The sequence below is a fragment of the Cornus florida genome, unplaced genomic scaffold (genome assembly GCF_030987335.1).
Source record: "Cornus florida cultivar Cherokee Brave unplaced genomic scaffold, ASM3098733v1 CherokeeBrave_3.0.0_Hap2_Chr06, whole genome shotgun sequence".
Lineage (NCBI taxonomy): Eukaryota > Viridiplantae > Streptophyta > Magnoliopsida > Cornales > Cornaceae > Cornus > Cornus florida.
The window spans coordinates 88,202,068-88,223,200 of record NW_026775576.1 but is presented as its reverse complement, the minus strand read 5'-3'; the positions used below and the strand labels follow the sequence as shown (position 1 = coordinate 88,223,200).

The 21,133-nt window shown below is 35.6% G+C and overlaps 2 protein-coding genes across 7 annotated transcripts; one reads left to right on the top strand and one right to left on the bottom strand.

The window, feature by feature from the left end:
* The first annotated feature begins 768 nt into the window (after positions 1 to 768).
* Positions 769 to 9,775, top strand: LOC132312662 (uncharacterized). Of its 4 annotated transcripts, none has more exons than XM_059811126.1 (10): positions 769 to 970; positions 3,596 to 3,756; positions 4,099 to 4,235; positions 4,421 to 4,465; positions 4,542 to 4,595; positions 5,205 to 5,309; positions 5,453 to 5,659; positions 6,035 to 6,120; positions 8,002 to 9,023; positions 9,127 to 9,775. In XM_059811126.1, exons 2-10 carry the CDS (start codon positions 3,618 to 3,620, stop codon positions 9,399 to 9,401), a joined length of 2,070 nt encoding a protein of 689 aa, XP_059667109.1. In that variant the 5' UTR covers positions 769 to 970; positions 3,596 to 3,617; the 3' UTR covers positions 9,402 to 9,775. The 4 variants fall into 4 exon arrangements, with proteins under 4 accessions (XP_059667109.1, XP_059667108.1, XP_059667107.1 ...); XM_059811125.1 differs by having other exon boundaries at positions 3,583 to 3,756; XM_059811124.1 differs by having other exon boundaries at positions 3,576 to 3,756.
* Positions 9,776 to 12,299: 2,524 nt separating this feature from the next.
* LOC132312660 (SKP1-like protein 21) lies at positions 12,300 to 20,497 on the bottom strand. 3 transcript variants are annotated; one of them, XM_059811121.1, is made up of 10 exons: positions 20,304 to 20,494; positions 18,692 to 18,934; positions 17,800 to 18,015; positions 17,346 to 17,537; positions 17,155 to 17,265; positions 16,884 to 16,962; positions 15,157 to 15,260; positions 14,867 to 15,012; positions 13,143 to 13,276; positions 12,300 to 12,596 (listed from the first exon to the last, which is right to left on the bottom strand). In XM_059811121.1, the coding sequence occupies exons 2-10, from the start codon at positions 18,725 to 18,727 to the stop codon at positions 12,580 to 12,582; spliced, it is 1,035 nt and encodes a 344-aa protein (XP_059667104.1). In that variant the 5' UTR covers positions 18,728 to 18,934; positions 20,304 to 20,494; the 3' UTR covers positions 12,300 to 12,579. The 3 variants fall into 3 exon arrangements, 2 of the variants coding, with proteins under 2 accessions (XP_059667104.1, XP_059667105.1); XR_009483309.1 differs by lacking the exon at positions 12,300 to 12,596 and adding an exon at positions 13,608 to 13,737 and having other exon boundaries at positions 13,146 to 13,276; positions 20,304 to 20,497; XM_059811122.1 differs by lacking the exon at positions 17,800 to 18,015 and having other exon boundaries at positions 20,304 to 20,492.
* Positions 20,498 to 21,133: the final 636 nt, after the last annotated feature.

Sequence of the window (21,133 nt, the reverse complement as noted above, 5' to 3'; positions counted from 1 at the left end):
TTTCTCTTGTCCCTTGCCTTTTTGCTAGCTCCTCAATAAGCAACCTTGTTGTGTTATTGTGAGTCTCGCTTGTAACAATCTTGCAAGTGTTTGGGCCCAACACTTGGGCTGAGAACTTGTGTGTAGCATTGTTGTTCTTTAACATTTTGTCTCTCCAACATATTTATCAACTAAAAAGTAAAGGAAAATTGAGTACCCGTAAAGTATCAAATACAGTAATGTATTACTCTCACTTCAAATGACAACTAGAATCCAGCTGTCTATCATCATCCAACTTTCTGGCTATGAAAGAGAAATACCTTTAAAATGTGTTATTTTTTATTTTTTTGGTGGGCAGAGAAAAAAAAAAAAAAAAAAAATGGGTTACTTTTTAGAAGGCTATGTAACATTTTCTTTTCCTACTTTTCAAAATGGATTTTTACATATACATGAAATTTCGGACCTTTATTAACCATTTTATAAAGTCAAAGGGCATGATATTTAAAAAAAATAAAATTAATCAAAATACTGAGGTGAACACGAAAAAACAACAATGTTAATTTGTCGAAACTACTATTTTTTAGCTATTTTGAAGTTGATCCACCTAAAGCCCAAAAGGTTAAGAGGAGAATTCTTTCACTTGATTAACCCAGTTGGATATATGGTCTGGGCCGCTGGGTCGGTGTTACAATCGAGGCCCAAGACTACACGTGCGAGTCACGCGACGTAGACACTCTGGTCTATTAAACTTTTCCTGTCAAATTAAATCTTATATTTCGATGTAAATAACTAAAATATATTTATTCTAGTTTCCTTTCTTACTGGAAAGGGTTCCATTTCAGCCTTTATATACTCCCTCCCCTCTCTCTCTCTCCACTTCGCCGATCGTTCCCCTGCAGCTATTTCCGGTTTCCTTACAATATTTCACCTCGTCTCCGGCGACTTCGAAATCACTCCGGTCGTCTGCGATCTCTCAAACACCTCCATACTGGTATGCGAACTCTCTTCTTCATACCTCTATGTTCTCTATATTGTACAGTCTTGTCACGTGTGATCGCGGATCACGTGACCTCTAACCCTAACAAGCTTTTCTCTTTTCGATTCCATTTCTTTTCAAATCTGATTAGGTTTAATATATGTTCCATGTTTTTTAATCTCATATGCTTTTGTTCTATGATCTGCTTACTAATTGTTTATTTATATTTAGTTTTTTCTGTTTGATTAGTTGTGTTGCTGTCATTTTATATCATGTTTCAATTTTATTTATCTTGTAGATTCAGTGATTAACTATTTGGTTGTTAATTTCCTCCTTGAATTTTGTTGAATGGGCATTATAATGTGTTGATTGGGTGGCTGTTTAGTGAAACATGCTGTGCCTCGTAAATACATATATGTTCAATGTGCCATTGATTGATCTGGTCTTTGCGAATTGTGTTGTATTGGGAGTTTGTTCAGCATTGGTAATCTGAGTTCCTTATTTTTGAGTTTTTCGAAAAACCTAACTGGGTAGATTTGGTATTGTCACATTTGCAATCACTACAATTTATTTTTATGTTATATTCTTCCCTAGGTATGCCTGCAACTTGATAGCAACAACACCAGTGCATGCTCACAAATTAGACATACATACACATATACAAGGAGTGGGATATGTAGTAGTAGTTGACTTTTGTGTAATGTTTGCACTTTGCACATATGACCAATATTGTTTAGTGGGAATTTATCAACTCTTCTGAGAATGGGAAGAGAGGAAGTTCTTATCTTATTGCTGATTTCTTATTTATCCTCTTGGTGGATATCTTATTTTCTAGCAGGCTTATTGATTTTTCGGTTCTTTGATTCCATTTTTGGAATATTTTGAACATGTTTTGTCACTTAAATGCATTTGTTGAGATAATAGTTAACTCTTAATGTGTTGTTGGACGCTCACATTAAAATGAAGTTTTGGACTTGTGTAATTATGTGGCTCTCAGTTGGCAAGTATAAATCGAATTGACAAGTCATATATTTTACTTACTGCATATTGTTGTTTGGCATGCTGATGTTTCATGTTTTATAGCATATATGGGTTTTGTTTCTGAAAATGGACCAGCAAAGGGTTAATTTATATCATTGTTTTATATTAAACTAATTATCATTTTATCTTCCTTTTTTTTTTTTGTTGGTTTGGGAGCAACACCTCCTACCCTTTTTTTTCTTACTGAAATAATGTAATTTTTAATATGTTACTGACAGGATTTTGAAGTTAATTTAGCTGAGGTCCTAATTTTCAAAGATCTTAGGAAAAACAGTAACAATTCTTTAGATGATGGTTTTTTGGAGGTTATTTTTTTGAATTTTGTTGTTTTGATATTTATTGCTTCGTTATAATTGTCTTAGTTTCACCTTAGTTGCAATTTATCAGCATGTTTACATGTGCTTGAGATGCATGGAACATTGAAAGGGAGAGAAAGTGTACACATTCACTGGACCCAGAGGAGTGCAAATAGATCCTCTTAGTTTATTCTTTGCCAACTCTTTGCTAACTGACATAAATGACCAATTTAGTTACCTGCAGTGCAAGAATTAATTAAGTCATGTAATTAAAGCAAACAGTCATGCAGTTACTTAAGACACATGATGTTGTCAATACAAGACTAAACCCTCAAATCTTCAATGGTTGAAATGTTGTTGAATCCCCACAAAATAAAGGCTCAATATGCTATCTCTCAACATACTTATCAAAAAAAAAAAAATGCTATCTGCAACATTAATCCAAACTCCTTTGGATCAAGACACTCAAATATGAGCAACTCCTTTGAATCAGCTTGAAGCTTCAGTCAAGTTGGAGTAGGAAACAACAAGAATTTTGATCAATGCTTGATGCTGGATTGGTCTATCTGAAAGTTGAAATAGACAAACACATACTGGAGTAACTAGGACCTGTCTGCCTTGACCTCAATCAGTCTGACACATATTGGAGCACCCTTGACCGGTCCACCATATTGACTCAATCTATTCAAGGTTGACATGGATCGATCGATCCATAAAAGCGTTCGATCTGTCCACTTACCTCCTAATCAAATTCCAATCATGTTCATCCGTATTCGAAGGTCAATAAAATATCTTTTAGGTCAATCAACTAGCATTAGCAACCGAAAGCCTTATCTACGTCACTTACCATTTATAAAGGGCATGATCAGTGTGTATAATTAGTAATATATTAATTCTTCTTTACCCCAATGCCTTAAATGTTCGTATGTTCGTGCAAAATGGTCAAGAGTTCTACTCTTTCCGTGATTCTTGTGCCTTAGTTTTGGGATTTTGGTTCAGTGAAAATTTTCATGTCACCACTTTCACTTTAGATTAGACTTGCCCCCAAAAAAATTCTTTAATGGTCTTTTGGGCATTGTACATGAGTTTTATGGACCTTTATTAAAGTTGGATCAACTAGCAAATTTTTTTTTTTCTTGGTTTTTGTCATGAATCTGTTATTGAGCTCTTACGGTCCATTATCCATGCTTCATTAGTGTCTTGATATTCTCTTAGTTTGATTTTATAAAAGTTTTCTTCTTCAGTGTCATTTTATGAGCCAGTGATTTCTGAAGCCTGAGTAGATGCCAGTTGCAAAACTCAGGTCTAGCAGCAAAACAGACGCCATGAAATCAGAGGAGGGGAATGATTCCCTTGACACTATCATCAGACAGGCAATTGGAAAAGAGCCTCTGCTTTCTTTCCCAAGGACAGGGGACAGCCCAGTGCAGTGGATCCAATTACTTCATGCCTTAGATCAGCAAGGTACTAGAAAGTTTTCTAATTGTCAAAAGTTTTCAAAAACATGAAATGGATGGAGTGTTCTCTAGGGAATAGCAATGGTCTCAGTTTGTACTCATCTGAATGTGTTTTCACCATTTGAGAAGTGGTGTTCACCCTGTAAGGGGAACAAAACGCTTCTGAAAATTCACAGTCGCTCAAACTCCATGGGCTTTTATTGCCTTAAGTTAGGCGGCTGCTAAAGCCAATGTTAGCCTGAAAACTGTGTTAAATATCATAAACAGGTATCTGGGTTTATTTAGCTATTGGTTTATCTTAATGTTGAAGCCAAGTAATTTCATTCATTTAATCTCATTTCTTATATAGATCTCCCGGGTTGGCCCTTGTTGTCTCCTTTGAAAATTCAAATGCAGAAGTGTGAGAAGTGTTCTCGGGAATTTTGTTCACCCATCAACTACAGGAGACATATACGCGTGCACCGCCGCTCTTTAAATGTTGACAAGGTTTCTTACTGTTTTGAGATTTTAATTTTGGGACTATATGTGCAAATTGCTTGTGTGGCCAATTTGAAGTTTAATTATTTGTTTAAATGTGTAACCCAATCGCCGGCTTCCTTTCTTTTAATGGATTTCATTTTCTTCTGATTAGTTCTCTCTGTGCTGTGGCTGATGCTACTTACATTTTGTAGGAATCTACAAAAAATAGGGATTTATTAGGAGCATTTTGGGATAAGGTAATGATTTTTCTAGTTTTTTGAGTGTAGGCCTTCCGCTATTAGCACCGTGCTCATATTTTTGTTTTGAGTGCAGCTGTCTTTGGATGAGGCCAAGGAAACTGCGTCATTTAAGGATGTCACTCTAGAGGTAGTAATCTCATCTTTATCTCTCCTGCTGTAAATCTATCTGTTGCTCGTCTATTAAGTTCCAGCATGCCTATGTTGATATTTTACAAGTTAGTTTTATGATGTTCGCCTCTCTAAACCAATGGGTTTGGAAAATTGTTCTCTCGTGAAAAAAAAAATGAGTTTAGAGTTTTTCTATCCATGGTACTTTAGAAGCAATGTTGGGATTGCATTATCTTGTACTCTCTCTCTATCTCTGTGTGTGTGTCTTTTCATCTCTCATTTTTTGGAAAATTCAGAATATCTAATTTTTAAATATAGTAAAAGCTTGAGGTTATCTATTGATTATTATCTGATGTATCACCCTCTCTCCTTTGGCGGCCCTTTTTCTTTGTTCAATATTTTTTAGAAATCAGAAGGTAGTAGTGATATTCCCCCCCCACCCCTTCTCTCCATATAAATATATCTGTTTCGCCCTATCTCTTTCAGGGACAAAAACACGCAGTGACAAAATCCATCTTGTGCACATTTACATTTTCTACATTTTTCTTGAGAAAATATGTTTCTCCATTTATGTCTTTGTTCTCTTATTGTTTCTTAATAGTTGTTGCTCATTGAATTTACCTTTTAGGATGTTCCTGGGTCTTCAATCATAAGAGCTTTGACATCATTTATCCGCAAACCAGGATTTTGCATGCTTCCACAAGTTTATGTGAAGGCTGGCTCTGCACTTTTGGTAATGGGAGCTTTATTGATATTTTTTCTATTATTATGCTTTTATGAGTTTCTTTCCATTTTTTTTTTCCAGCTGGTATCGTCCTTTTTTTCTTTTGGTTATTATTCTCATAGCCTAATGTACTAATGATGTACCATCCACAGGATATCGTCCAAGCTAGACCTTCCAGACTTCCAATATCTTCCCAGGAATTATTCAGTATCCTTGACGATGCAAGTGAGAGAACATTCTTATGTGCTGGCACAGCTGAATCGATGCAAAAATTTGTTTTTGATGGGGAAGCTGGGAAAATTGGTCTTGAGATGAAGAACTTGGTTGCTTGCACCAGCTTCCTTGTTGAACAGAAACTGGTACCAACTTTTTCCCTATATTATTATTTTCTGATGGGGGTATTTAGTTGTTAATATAGAGTAGGGGTGTTTGTAGTTATTCTTAGTATGTGATATCCATGATCTCTCTCTGTTTAACTAGTGTGTGTGTGTGTGTGTGAGAGAGAGAGAGAGAGAGATGTTTTTATGCGTTTGCGTGCGAATGTCCATAATATAGATGCAGATGTTATTTGTCATTGTCTTACTTGGAAAGCAGCCCCAATGTCATTGACTGAGATGTGCACAAACATACTATATATCTAGTTATTCACTCTGGAAGAACATCACTTTTTTCTCTTTCTTTCTGTTATAAGAAAATGATGATTGAATTTTGAGTTATTATCCTTTTGTGCTCAGGTCAGAGCATGGCTTGCTGATAAGGACGCTGAAGCTTTAAGATGCCAAAAGTTGCTTGTGGAGGAGGAAGAAGCTGCTCAGAAAAGGTAAATTGCATCTATTGGTGCACACAATTTCAATCATGTGTGTTTGTTCCTGCTAACTTGTCCAAGTCCAACAGTGCAATCCCCTTGTGCCTGTGACATTTCATTTATGTTTTTCCTGTGATATCAGCAACCGATAAACAACTAGAGATAACTTTCATCAATTAGGTAATAACATATTATTTCCAAGTTCCTCAAGGAGTGAATTGAAGTCCTAGAAAATAACAAGAAGATATGCACTTCACTTGCTTTTCAAGGGGAATATCTTGTGCAAAGTGGTTCGATATAATTACCTAAGCATGAAGCCTTTTATTATTATTATTATATTTTTTTTTAGTTATAATCATGTCTATCTGGATTCTTTTCGACCTTTCACAAGTGAGTTTAACTTCACGCCAATATAACTTGCTCATTTTGAAACCAGCAGTTAATTGATGATGTATGATAATTATCTAAAAGGCCCTCAGTATGGTGTTCATTAGTTGACGGTGCTGGGTGGGACCTTTGGCATTATTCACTCAAAAAGGTTGTTCTCAGACCTAAATACAAGAAATTAGACAAACTATTAGGAATTAGAGCTAGAGAATTAACTGTGTTAAGTAATAGCAAATTTTACATTTCATTGAAGTTTTAATTTCAGAATTACTTAAAAGGTTTAAAATTAAGTTTTTGGGTTATATGTAATTTAAGGAAGAGCTTCTTTAGCTCTACTCTTATTTCCTTTAGTGGATATTTTGTATTGGGAATTTCTACAAAAGTGCCTATAACTTCTAGGTTATTGTTTTTGATGTTATTTGTATTAGTTGTCCTTTTGTTTTGGTACATTTAGGGTTAGAATTAAGCCTATGTAGAGGTTCAAAGTAGGGTTGTGAATGACTGATATTTTGTTAATAAAATTTATGCAACTGTGGTCACTTTATCTCTCCTCTTTTTCTTCTATTTCTTCTCATTCTTCTTTTTCATCATCAGGAGGCTTGGAAGTCAATTTTGTGTCCCAAACTCGCAGAGTTGTTTTTTGATTTCTCTCTTGACTTGATTTTCTCTTCTCATTTTTCTTTTTTGTTTATTACTTCGAAAACCTTAATTCAGGTTACATAGGTTTAGTAAGAACCGAGATCCATAAAGGACATTAAGGTGGTGAATAGATGATTATCTCAATTTGAAGAATTAGAAAACCTATGGTTGAAGTCTATGCTACAAGAGGGGAGGACATGATCAAATAGTTGTGCAGCCCACAGGAATATATGTCAATTGATACAAGTTAGTCATTAGTTTTAATAGGAGTCCTTTAAGAATAAGATTGCTGATTTTTAAAACTTTATAGGACTTCTAATGGTTTCAAAAATGAAATTTGAGCATTTAATGATCATCATGCGGACTGATATTGGAAAAAAATTGAAGTTGCTCTATATTTGTGTGTTTGTTCCCCTTTCTCCATTTTGTCTTCTCTTATCCTTCCCTAATTTACTTCTCTTTTCTATAAATACTGAGAGGTTTCGAAGTCATCTTTTCACCCACCTTTGCCTTCTTACATTTCTGTATATTTTTTCTTAATTTTCTTTCTTGTTAACAAGATGTTTGGATGATGCAATGTGCACCCTCTCTCCCTTTTTTTTTGGTGGTTTAGTCTGTCCTCATCATGTTATACATGTACAAGAAATCAGTAAGTTTTACTCATCACATGTCCAATGAAATTGGTGGCAAGAACCAGGTTACATCAACCACCAAAGATACAATAGTGTAGATTTCGGCATTCCTTCAAAAGTCCTCTCAAGCGCCACAGTTACCTGATACCGAATTTCTGCATGTCAATATGTTTCGCTATGCATATAGTTTAGCTATGAAATTAATGTCTTGTTTCATCTTTTATCTAAATCTTAATAGGCAGGCTGAGCTGTTGGAAAGGAAAAAACAGAAGAAGCTTCGGCAGAAGGAGCAGAGAGCAAAGGAGCAAGCAATTGCAGAGAAGGCAGATTTAAATGTCACTATTGATACATTTGAGAGTCCTCCTGCAGAAATATCCAGCCCTACAGCTGCATATGAATCCAGTTCAGATGCTGTAGATGCTTCATCTGATCATGTTCCCTCACTCCTTGAACCTGTCTCATTTTCAAACATTGAAGAAGATGCAGATACTGAAGCTCAGTGTGGAATTAGCATTGAACATTCTGATTCTGCAACTTGTCAGAATATTGAACGACAAATTGTTCAGGGATATGGTCGTCGGCATTTAGTTATTGCTCGATGGCAGGTGCAGAAACCACAAAGGAATGGAAGAAATGGCTTCCATGCAATTCAGAATCAAATATCGAAACTTGAGCCGGCAAGAAAGCACGGTGCTCCCAGGGATCTAAGGGCTACTCCAGCAGTCAATTGCAATAAGGTTTGGACGAGGAAACCTAAATCAGAAAATGATGGGGAGACTTCAAGAACCAGATTACAGGGAGAGACAATAAACCAAACAGATACAATAAAGAACTGTGAGGTGATGATTGGTTCTATAACTGTGACACTAGGAAATTGTACTGCTCAGAAACTGGTCCATGACAGAAATAGTAGCGTAGAGCATGCAATGCCAAGGAAGAATAATGTTCAGGAGAAACACATAAAGGCTGATTCTGTTCAGAACGGCACAAGCCGATCCTTGGTTAAACGTTGGAGGCAAGTGAGTCGGCATGATTCTGGAGGTGCAGTGCCTGTTCAAAGTGGCAATCAAGAATTTGAAGGGGATGTGATAAATGGAGAGAGCAATTGTAGAACACTGCCCAGTGAAAGCTGTCTAAGGTCTTCTGCTGTAGACAGTGGTAGTGAGAGTGGCACCAATTCTCACTCACTATCAGAAGAAGATGCGCAGCCAGAGGGCCTGCTGTTCTCCAGCCGTGCTGCAAAAGATTTTCTTGCACAGAGTAAGTTTGTTTTTTGTCACACTGAAGTGCATGTATATTGTTAGTATATCAAACGTGTTGGTCCATTGATTCTAGTTTCTGATTTGTTACAAATCACATGTAGGATGGAAGGAGGCTATCATGGCAGACCACGTAAAATTAGTCCTATCCCCAGAATCTGAACCTCCAGGATGCCCCAACAACCATGATGATATTCAAGTAGTAGCCTCATCATCATCAGATCGCAAAGGTAAAATTCCTGACAATGCAGAGAACCGGGTGGCTGATGCGGGGGATCTTGAGTATTTAACCACCGGAACTACCAAATTTGAGTGTCGGTTGAAGCCTGAGAAGGGCATTAAGATAAAGTACATTCCAAAACAGAGAACAGTCGCCTGAAAAAGAAGGAAAGATACAAATTTTTTTTTTTTTTTTTGGTTATACCAAGTTTGACCCAACAGCATGGTTACATTGTTAGCAGAGGTTCCAGTTTTACCAATGGTCTTCTGTCAGAAGAAAATTGAAGAAAGGTTTTTCCGGAAAGTAATTTATAGTTCCGTCCTTTTTTCTTTCTTGGGCTGTCATGACATTCTGGTTGGTGAGGTTTTTGCTCATTGTCTAGATATTCTGTAATAAATTGAGGTATTAGGTTCATTTGCAGATGTCCGCCCAAGCTATCTATTTTAGCCATTTGTGATCTCTTATGTTTTGCCAATCAAACAGTGCATGAATATGATCATTGATGATTCAAAATATTTTTTTCAGCTGATGAACTTGTGTGTGTCTGTCTCTGGTAAAAGTGGATTTGTATCGCTTTAATATTTTACCTTTGCTTGTGAGACCCATGGGAACGGTGCCCATTTTTTTATTTTTTATTTTAAAAATCATTAGAATAATCAAACACTCCCATTCGGTTAATTTACTTTGTTCATTTTTCATTCAAGTTTTCTTTGTTATTCCTTCGCAGTGAATTAACGGAAGACTCTCCTGGCGCCACTAATTGCAGTTAGAAACTGGTAATTCAAGCGATAGAGAAATTTAAGTGTCTAAAATTAGGTTATTTGTATTTATATAATGGATAAATAATCAATCTACTATTATAGTAACCATAAAGAGTAGCATTAAAAGTGTTACTATCAATTATTGCAATTCGGCCAGTAACAGAAACGGACCTTGTTAAAATTTGATAATCAACGTCTTTTAGAGATGAAAGTGAGTGTATAGATATGATTATATGGGCTTAATTATTATAGAATGCTTTGACCTGGCCGCTTCCCATTTTCTGGGATGACAAGGTCGTTTGGTATCTCATCTCAAACTTGTAGTGACTCCCTGCACCACAAATCTTCCCGCAAACTAAAACATCGGTTTGGCATTACAACTGCGAATCACATGCCTGTTGAGTAGCTTCAGACATTTTACTAACCCACAAGCCACTAACACTGATTGCCACTTGTACACCCATTTCAACTTAACCTCATCATTTATCTCTCCTCTCCCAAAATTCTCTCTCTCTCTCTCTCTCTTCCCCAATATGAGCAATCTACATTCTTTCCCAGAGAGAACATATAAGCACAAAGTTCGGGGTTGTTTAGGCCATTTTGTCTCCAACTCATATAAAAAATTTCCCTTCCATGCAAGAAAATTCTCAATCCAAATCCCTTTTCTTAGACACCAAAAAAAAAAAAAAAGCCTCATTAACCATGGAAACAAAATTTGGGGTAGGGTGGGTTTATGAAATGATGTACACCTCCCATATGAACAACCTGAGCAATTCCACCCTTCCATCCCAAAGAAAAACAATCAAGATTCTAACATTCACAAGAGCTTCTCCACCTTCCCCCAGCTAACATTCTAGCTGCTGTTGTCATCCTCGCCACCAGAGGCATTGTAAGACTTCACATTCTACGTGTATTTCATATCAAAACTTGCATTTACATTTTTTGTCCTTTTCATGGATCCCGCCTCTTTTTTTTACCAAAATAACAGGGGCTTGTTTGGTTTAGTTCCTTTTTTTCGTTTCTGTTTTTAACTCTATTTTCAGAACACATCTTTTAAAAACTTAAAAAAGAGTCTTTTTTCCCTCAGTTGACAACTTTTTTTGCCTCAATTGACAATAAGACAATGCTGCTTTCCAACTTAGAGGAAACTAACTTTTCAAGGAATATATACGGGTGAGAGATTTATTATGGTCCCTTGGCTAAACTAACTTTTCAAGAAATACAGAGGTTGATAAAAAAATTATGAGTAGTGATGCTTACACCGAACACTTGTATCGTCTAATCGGATAATTTTTAATTAGTTATTTATACTACATATAACTAAATGGAGAGCTCTACTCCCTTGTTTTTTGCACACTTGGCTAATTTAAAAAGTAGGTCTAGCAATTCACTGCATTGGTTATTTATACTACATATAACTAAATGGAGAGCTCCACTTCCTTATTTATTGCACACTTGGCTAATTAAAAGAGTAGGTCTAGCAATTCACTGCGTTGGTTATTTATACTACATACAACTAAATACATACAACTAAATAGAGAGCTCCACTTCCTTGTTTATTGCACATTTGGCCAATTAAAAGAGTAGGTCTTGCAATTTACTGCAACTATTCAGTGCAAGAATCACATTGTCGTCCACTTCGGATATGGCCCAGCGGTTTACTCGCTTGACTTTGGAGCTTAACAAGCCCAAGGTCTGTGAAATTCGAGTTCCGCTAGGTGTTGTTTGTGGTTAGTATATCCACTATCCCTGCAGTGACTTACCCGGCCTGGATGGAAAGGCGCCCTTCTAGGTCCTCAGGAATTAGTCGGGTTATTGAAGAGCTCTAAGAGATTGTGCCATCCCGAGTTAATAAAAAAAAAAAAAAAAGTTTTAACATTGTCATCGTCTTTCTTTTCTTTTTTTGTTCTGAGCGATGAGAATTAACATTGTTAACAATATCCTTTCCTCTTTTCACTTATCCAAACACCCTCTAATTTCAGTTCTAGAATCTAAACCCTAGTTTCAGAAGGGGAAAAAAAATGCAATTTTTTCCAAGTAGAGGGAGTTTTAGAGATGCAGATGCAAGTAAAGCGGGGGAAGAAACCAAAAGCCATGGTGGTGGTCTGGATCTCACAACTCTTAATTCTTACAAATAACACTCAATGGGGCAATGTATCAACTTTAAAGACGAAATATGAAAACCTAGTAAAACAGTTAAATAAACACCTATACCCTTTAGGTAGCAATTTAAAACAATTGAAGGTTCACAAAACTTCTACAATAAGTGCCACATGCAATATCAGACAACTGCGCAGCGTTGAAAATTTCATGTTAAGATTAAGCATAACGAAAATGGCTGATAGTTACAAACAACTGGGAAACAAAAAACTCTTCTCTATTTGTTTTTCTTCAAGCTTTTTGCAGCAAAGAAAACATCCTCAAGAACAATTAAGACGAAAAAAATAAACTCATGCAGCCCGTACATAACAAATCACCACTGTCCTAGGTTCTGATAACAGCAAAGCCATTCTGCATATCATCCAAGTTGTTCAGGCTGCACCTTGCGAGATTCATGCCATCTGCACACTGGATATTTATCTTAGATCCATACCTGCTCAGGAATCCAATATTTTATGATTAATTTGAAGAAAATCAATATTAGTCTAATAATATAATTATCACATACATAAAAAATATTATTTATTATTCGCCGTGTCCATTTTTAATTTTTTAAGATTTGTCGTGCCGTCCTGTCCATGTCATTTTATATCAGTGTATGTGCTTCTTAGGTCAGAAGCAAGAACCACATCGACCAGAAGTCGAGGGCACCTCAAAAGAGAGGATGAAAAAGGCCACAATTTCAATCTGCTCCATGATAAAGAAAGTCACTAAATAAAGTAAACAGCATAGAGGTCTGATTAGAAAAGGCAAAAAGCTAACATCCAACTTAAGGTTAAAAAGAAATTTTTTCCCTTTTATGTATAAAGCCATAAACACATTACTATGGAATGAGCAAGGTAAGTAATACCACTAGGATAGTGCAAAAAAAAAAAGTACAACTATTTGAGTAGATTCTGAGCTATAAACATATAAAAATAGTACAGTAATTAACAGGTATACCGCCTCAATGAAGTATTAACTTCAAGAAAGAGCAGACCTGCATATCTCTCCAAGGAACCATTGCCATTCATGGATATTGGTAGAAGCCTCCTTTCTTGACCCAAAGATAGAATCTCCTGCATTCTTTCTGGCCAAACAGAGTTTAATCTTCGAGCAAAATCCTCAACTTCCCTACAATTAGAATATAAACATAAAAGTAATATAAAAGTATAAAAGCATCCCTTGAGAGACTAATTTTGCAAAAATTGTGTTGGGTATCATAATATTACAAAGCTCGAAGCCCCAAAGCTCAATGGTTCTACATACTTTCTATTCATAATTGAACAATTTGTTCTCTTCTGTTGCTTAAAACTTCTTTTATTTAAATTCCTCTATTTGAATTTAATTTACACAAACATATCTGGACATATCTTTATTCTCTAATGCACTCTCACCAACTACAAGTTAGCAGATGAAAAGTATTAAATTCCAACCAATGTATTAAAAGACATGTGATGCATACATCTTTAGGAATCCCAGAAAGTGAGGCTCTAGGAAAACTGTGTAGCACTCCGTAGGAGCTTAAATCCCATTGGCTAACACCTATTTGTACATCTTAGAGATTGAGTCTCTCCAAATGCCTGAGGCATACACTGCTTAACAGAAAAGAAAAAAAAAATGTCGGTGTCATACGATTGCCTTCCTTTCTAGTAAATTTCCATTCATAATGTAAATAATACGATGTTGTGAATTTGACACACACTCTTGCATATCAGAAAACAAACTTCTCTAACATTTTGGAAACTAATCAATGGTTCCATAAGAAGATCACCGCTATGGGCATGTTCTAGAGCTAATAACAAACTTAAAACTTGAGGGCAAACAATATGGTGTGGCTGAATGTCATCTGTGTCAGTATCTTATGGTTGTTTTGAAAGGAAAAAGAACAAAAAATCATAGAACGACAGCAGCAAATTTCCATTTGATAGTTGAGACTGATTTAACTTTTCAAACAGCAATGTTGTTTTAACCTTTCAGCCCTTGGTCCATGGTGCATTGATCATTCTCCAGATATAGATGCGAGCTACCAATACCATTTTCCTGAACATATATATGTGTCTATTTATAAACACATTAGAGAGTGTATTATAAATCATTCATCTTAACACACAATAATAGATTACCTACACTTCACCGGTGTCAGCCAAGGTAGAGACTTGGTCGTGACGTATAAACATGCAATAGAATTAGTATTTAGCCACTCAGCTTCTTCAATGTTTTTGACTCAGAATATGAAAAGCTAGCAGCCCTTTTTTTTCCTTTCCTTTTCTTTAGTGCCTTTATAGGCATGACGCACAAAACCACTGTCCCATTGGGATTCAAATCCCAACCTCCCTTTTGGTAGAGGAGGAGATACAGTGATCAGCTAGCAGAGATCAACAATCAGGAGAACTTTAAACATAGTAGATTTTGTCCAGTCTACCCAATCTCAAGAATGTGCTACCATGCATCTGCCATCAGGTTGTGCTTTCATCACCCATTGCAGAGAATTTGACTTTTATAAGCCAGCTACATGACTTCTTTCTATTGCAAATTGAGAAACAATAGACAGAAGGCTTGATAAAGAGTCAATGAGTTGGCACCATTATTAGACCCCCCGACCATCAAAGGGATCCTTTATTTTAACTACAGACCTCCAGGGGAAAAAAAGTTTTAACTACATAATGTGAAGTCAATATATCATATATCCAAAAGGACAAATGTTTGGCAAAACCATCAAACCTGTCAAGCTCTTCCTTCATTGCAGGATCTAACTCGTCATCAATATCACCATCATCAAACTCAAGCTTAAGTGAAAACGGAACAGATGCATAGTCTTGCAACTTCGAAGTTTTACTTGAAGTATGCACATCGTCAGCTTCACCACTCTGGCAGAACCAAGACCATTTAAATTCTTAAAACATAAAAATCCATCAGCAAATAACAACTGAGTAAAATATTACTCTCCTAAGATGCATTATAAAATAAAGAGATAGAAAGACAGGCAACAAATAGAAGAAGGTGGTGCCCACCATCTTATGGTTTCCATTTGAATTGTCAGCAGAGAAGTCCCTTGGCTGATCTTTTCTCCTCCTATTTTTCTTTTTATTCTTAGTAGCTCTAACCCCTTTCGAATCTGTGAAGTAAAATACAATAAATCATCCAAGAAAATAAGGAGATTTTTATAAATACTAGAAATATCCAATCTGTAGAATAAAACGCAGGTACATATAATCCTTATCCATTCCAGCCCATAAAAATCGATTTGCAATTTAACTAACCTATAAGCCACTGAATCAAGGATGATGAGAAGGAAATATGTAGATAGGCTGGATAAAAAGCCACCGATTAGGAAGAATTTACCTCCCAAAGATAAACAGTGTGACCTTCATGTGGCAAACTCCTTTTGGCTTTTCAGAATGACCAATAATGGTCATAGAGGGGCTATATCTAATATCTTATTAATCATGGTAATTGAGCGGTTCGATCTTATTAATCGAAAAGCCTAGCAGACCACACTATAACACACAATGGATTAAATATAATTAAACTGAAGCACAGGTTCAATGCATTATAAGTTGAAATCTATGTAATACTTCTCACCATCACAGTAAAATTCAGTAAATTGACACAACTACTACTGAACTGACTCAAAAATGGTTCAGAATAGCAAATTCTGTAGATGGAGTTAAATATGGAGTATGGACCAAACTAACCCAAATTTTGTTACAGCGGCCTCCATGCAAATAGGAGTGCCATTGATCAAACAGGTTCGGTATCAGTATCCCTTAATTGTAAGGGTAGTGGAAGAAAAGGGTAGGTTAGTGGGCGGAGAAGGAAGATGTGCCCAAGGATTGGGAGAATGAGTTTGTCATTCCATGGCGCATCAGGTTCGAATCATCTCTTTATGAGTCAAATTTTTATTTTTTTGCCACTTAGGCTTAGGTTAGAAATGGCAGAGTGAGGTCAGAGATGAATAAATTACAATTACAAGAAAGGTGGAATAAGAAACTATTGTGTCCACAAGAAGCTCAATGGTTTATCCATCTGAGATAAATTGAGGGAAGCTTTTTAAGATTGTTTGGCCATGTGCAACAAAAGCTAGCTAAGTACAAGTTACAAGTGATTTAATTTAGGTCGACATCATTGCGAGGAAGGGAGCACCGGATCATAGGCCTAGGCAGTGAGACAAGAAATCATGGCTCGTGACTTGATCCAGAACATGATAGAGCTAGATGGCAATAAACAATTCTTGTATTGACATCAAGCAAGTACGATTTAAGAATTCACTGAGTTAAACTCAGTTTTAAGTTCAAGAAATCTAGAAAGTTTATGAGCTCATCGAGAAGAATTAGGAACTATAACAAATTCATGTCATTGTTATACAAGCTTGATTTATATTTTATAACATACATTCAAAATTCTGTTTTTACTTTCTTGATGACATTTTGCTAGTTCGAAGTTAAATGAATTCATTCTAAAATATCACATCGTCAGGTGTACTCCTTGTCTTCCTGCAACTGGACTTTGAATTAAAGTCACATCCTACAAGGAAGACTTGGCTTCAGAAACTTGCATAGCTGCAACATCATGGTTAAAAACATTATTCTATATAACTATTTTCTATTTTTCTTTTTGCCTACCACAATTCAAGATGTTCACAAACAGCTGAATGAATCGCAAAAACATTCTACCATGTAAAAGAAAGATAAAATCAAGCAATCAGCAAACACGATGGAGAAATATTTCCCAAACACACCTCCATCTCCACCATTTATGAACGATAAGAGATCATCAACTGAGCGTTCATCCACGCGCTCTTCTTCAACATCAACATTCTGAAATATATGAAAAAACCCACTTGTGATAACAGCAAACATGTATTTCCATGTTTGAGAGATTTGATGCCACGTAGCTCTATCAAATCTTTGCAACTGATTCAAATTCTCATTTACCAGAAAAAAAACAGTTGGCAACAGACATTCAATAAGACAATGAATGCTGAAAACAAGAGAGGTAGATGTAACCACCTTCAATTTATTCCTTTCTTTTAATTCTTTCCTCTTTCTTGCATATAACCGATTCAAAAGCCGTATGCGTGGATCATCAGTCATGTTTCTCAAGGGCTCCAACTTCTCCTCCTGCAATGAATCAAATCTACTTGAGAACCAACAAAGAAAGACTGAATTTAATATATTGATCTCTTTCTGGCAACACACACCTCGGTAAGATCATCAGGTAAATGAAATGTCTCGCGTATCTCTTCAGGAGTTTTGCCTTCGATCATTCGAGCAAGTGCACGGCTGGTGAGGTCAACCAAAGGCCTCAATTGGAGGCTATCCGCAGCAGACGTTAACTCGCATAACTTTTTTGTATCTAACCTGATGTACTTTTCATCAAAAGTCTTGCGCTCCTAGATACACGGGAAATGGAAATCAAATAAAGTCAAACTAAGCATGGTAAAGAAGAAGAACATTCTTCCAACCTCAATAAGTTATTGTATTTATACATAGTACTCTGTCATTCCTCTGACGCACATAAACTTGAGTATAATTAGATAACTTGTTATAAAAATATTACGAATATTCTATCATGGATTATAATCATCAACATCTTATCTCCCAAGTTCCAACATGAACTGGAAATTTCAGAAGAGAACCAAAAACATGTCAGACCTTATTAGAGCGACCTGGTACTTGATGAAATCGACAGTAATCAAGTATTGAGCCCAAGATAGCAGGATTGACTCGTTGAGGAAGTGATATAGCATAATTTTTGGAAGATCCCATGCCTGTTTTAAGTACTTCACGACATATCATGGGGCAAAACATGGCAACTTCTTCCTCCACTTGTTGAATTGAACCATCAGCAGTTTGAAGCCAGATGTAAGACTTCATTTTGATAAAAATAAGAATAAAAATAGAGAAAAAGATAAGAAAAGTTAAGCAGAGGCCACAACTGAAAGACAAAAGACTAAACAAAAGTGACCCCAATGACAACAGAAATAGATAAAAGATTTAAGCCCAAACCTCAAATCACATATCCCTAACCCCAGCCCTCAAAGTTCTAATGTCGAACAAGTTGAACTATGACCACCATAGATGCTGGTTAATAAATCATCGGTTTTTAAAATGGAAAACTATAACACTTCAAAGCAATTTGCTCTATGCCTAATCCATCCATCTTGGTTTACAAGCAACATTACAGTATTTCACAGCGAAAAAATTAGGCTCAATATAATATCCTCTCTACATACCTGGGAAAGGAGGAATAAAAACCACGATGATAATATATTAAAACTTATCGGAAGAAATATTATAAACTGCCAAGCAAAGTCCTTATACCCTTCAAACAATTTTCAACATCAATTGCCATAGCATCATATCCAGGTAATCCCCCCTTTTCCCCATTGAACCCAGACACAAAATAAAAAAAGGGCCCCAATCAACCAATTACAATCAGGAAAACTGAGTAATTTAACTCGTTTAATCTCCATCCTCCAATTGAAAATGCTGAAACAATTGAAAATAAACAAATAAGACATCCTAATGCATCTATCTAACATACCTCTTTTTTTGCAACTGCCATAGCACCTTCTGACATCAGCTGATCACGGTAGGGTAGATTTCTTTGCCAAAAAGGAAGATTGAAATTAACAAATGAAATGGAAGCTTTCCCTTCTTCAAAAGATGAACCTTGTGAACTGAGTATAGGCTCTCTAACAGTGAATTCAAAAGGGAAACATTTCCATATTCACTAATGGAAGTACAAACATTTTCTCAAAAAAGAAAGCTCATCAGATCTGTCACCCTGCTCAGAAGTAAAGAGGAAAAAGAAAAAAAAAAAAAAGAAGGAAAAAAAAGAGAGAGAGAGAGAGATGGTTGAGAAACCATGAGATGCTACTCTTGAAAATGAAACAAAGAGATTATAGAGTTTGAGCTTTGTTGACACTATGATGCTAATACCGTTTCTTTTTTCTTTTTCTTTTTTGACAAGTAAAAATGTATTAGAAATCATTCAAAAGGGGGACGCTTCCCAAGAGCTGTACAAAAACCAGAAAAAAGAAAGGGGGAAAGACACTATGATGCTAATACCTATAAAATAAATACATTTAAAAAATAAAATTAGTGCCCTCTCTATTCAAAATTAATAAATTCAATACCACTTATAAAATAAAACTAAGAAGTGAAAAAGAAAACCAAAATTTTCCAGGAATACCAAAAGCAAACCAAAGTCCTAAAATTCACAAAATCAGTTCTCCATGGACATCAAAGCAAATAACAGTTATATACAGACCACTAGCTCAACATAACTATAATCATAGTTGTGCTCCATCTTAAGAAACTTCAAATTTTGACAATTAAAACACACACACACACACACACAAATAATAATAAATAAATAAATAACTATTCAAATCCACAGATGGAGACTTGAAACCACAACTTAATCAAACTATGAACCATGGTCCTTACTACAGTTTATGTCTAGGATATTAGAAACCAAAACAACCTCACTCCTATGACATCAGAACCCGCGGATAATATTAACCAAACAGCAAAGTAACTTTAAATATATATTATACATATTAAATATGATTTGACACAATCTAAAAATTGATTAAAAGAGGCCTCAAGCAAGCCCTTTTTTAAAATTCCAAAGTTTATCCCATCTTTAAATTTGCTCTTTCTTGAGTTATTATGGACTGCTCATGGCACAGATCAGTTGATTTGATTGTTATGAAGAGGAGCCAATTCCAATCAATTTATGAAATTACATATCTGGTAATCCAATGGCCCAATTCTTAATCCAGTATTATTCAGAACATGGATTGTAAGTTCTATAAAACAGTCTACTAAGCTCATGTGCAAGTTCTACTCTTAGATTTGATCAGAGAAAATTATACATAACAATTCTCTTTAAAAGTAACCAGAAAACAAACATTAATAATGACGATGATTGGGGTAATTATGGAGATGGTGATGAACTCTAGTTAAATAACAAAGCATATATATATATATATATATATATATATATATATATATATAAAATAGACTCGCAATCAAAGAACTCCGCGAAGAACCAATCTTAGACTAAACAAGGCAAAATGATGAATAAAAAGCTGTGATCCAATTTAATATGATTAAATTTTGAGGGTAAAAATGAGAACTTTGCTTACCTAAAAGATGAAGTGAAACTGAAATTTCAGGATTTATATGAAGAACAGAGAGGGAAAGGGATAGGAGGGATACTGCAGAGAGAGCGAGTGTGTGGTTTTAGAGAGAGGGAGAGATGGAGAGGAAAATGTTAGTGAAAATGGGGACAAAGACTGCTGTTAGGGTTTGCAAAAGCCTCCAATCTCTATCGTCGCTTCGTTTATGATTTGGTTCACTGCTGTGTCTGCACGTGACCCTCGATCACCTTAACAACTCACACGTGTTGGGGGTAAGGGATTAGTTGGGACTTTGGATAGACTATGGATATCCGGCGGGTCGGATCCAACTAATTATGAGTTTTACTTAGAACTTGTCACACGCTAATAGAACGATTAAAAGTATGTTAAAATTTATTTTTAACACTTTCATGATACCATGTGATTTTATGATTTTTCTTTTTATAGAAGAATGGATTTTAAAGTAATTTTATATTATTATCGGTTAATTAAAAAATTAATATAAAATTAAAAAAAATCTAATTCTAAACTCCAAATTAAAGATTTTATTAATGATTATATTGATAAAATGACAAGATATATATATATATTATGGAGTATATACATATATATTTTTTAATCTATGCATATCATATTTGTGTCATATTTTTTAAAATTTATCACATCATTATATTTTTGTCGTCGTATCCGTGTCTGTATTCGTGTTTTTTAATTTTTACTACTTACACAAAACCCGGACGTGAGGAGAAGACTACACCCGGTAAGCCACTAACCCACCCGTATATTGCTATGCCCCCGTGGACCCTGTCTTGTGTTAATAAATAAAAGGTCAGTGT

Excerpts from the sequence above, each read along its gene's own strand:
- LOC132312662 (XM_059811124.1), top strand. The coding sequence starts at position 3,576 with ATGCCAGTTGCAAAACTCAGGTCTAGCAGCAAAACAGACGCCATGAAA. Across the intron at positions 4,236-4,420 it reads GCTCTTTAAATGTTGACAAG|GAATCTACAAAAAATAGGGA; the intron begins GTTTCTTACTGT and ends TACATTTTGTAG. Across the intron at positions 6,121-8,001 it reads GAAGAAGCTGCTCAGAAAAG|GCAGGCTGAGCTGTTGGAAA; the intron begins GTAAATTGCATC and ends AAATCTTAATAG.
- LOC132312660 (XM_059811121.1), bottom strand. The coding sequence starts at position 18,727 with ATGTCAGAAGGTGCTATGGCAGTTGCAAAAAAAGAG. Across the intron at positions 16,963-17,154 it reads AAGAAAGGAATAAATTGAAG|AATGTTGATGTTGAAGAAGA; the intron begins GTGGTTACATCT and ends CATATATTTCAG. Across the intron at positions 15,013-15,156 it reads CAAATGGAAACCATAAGATG|AGTGGTGAAGCTGACGATGT; the intron begins GTGGGCACCACC and ends TGGTTCTGCCAG.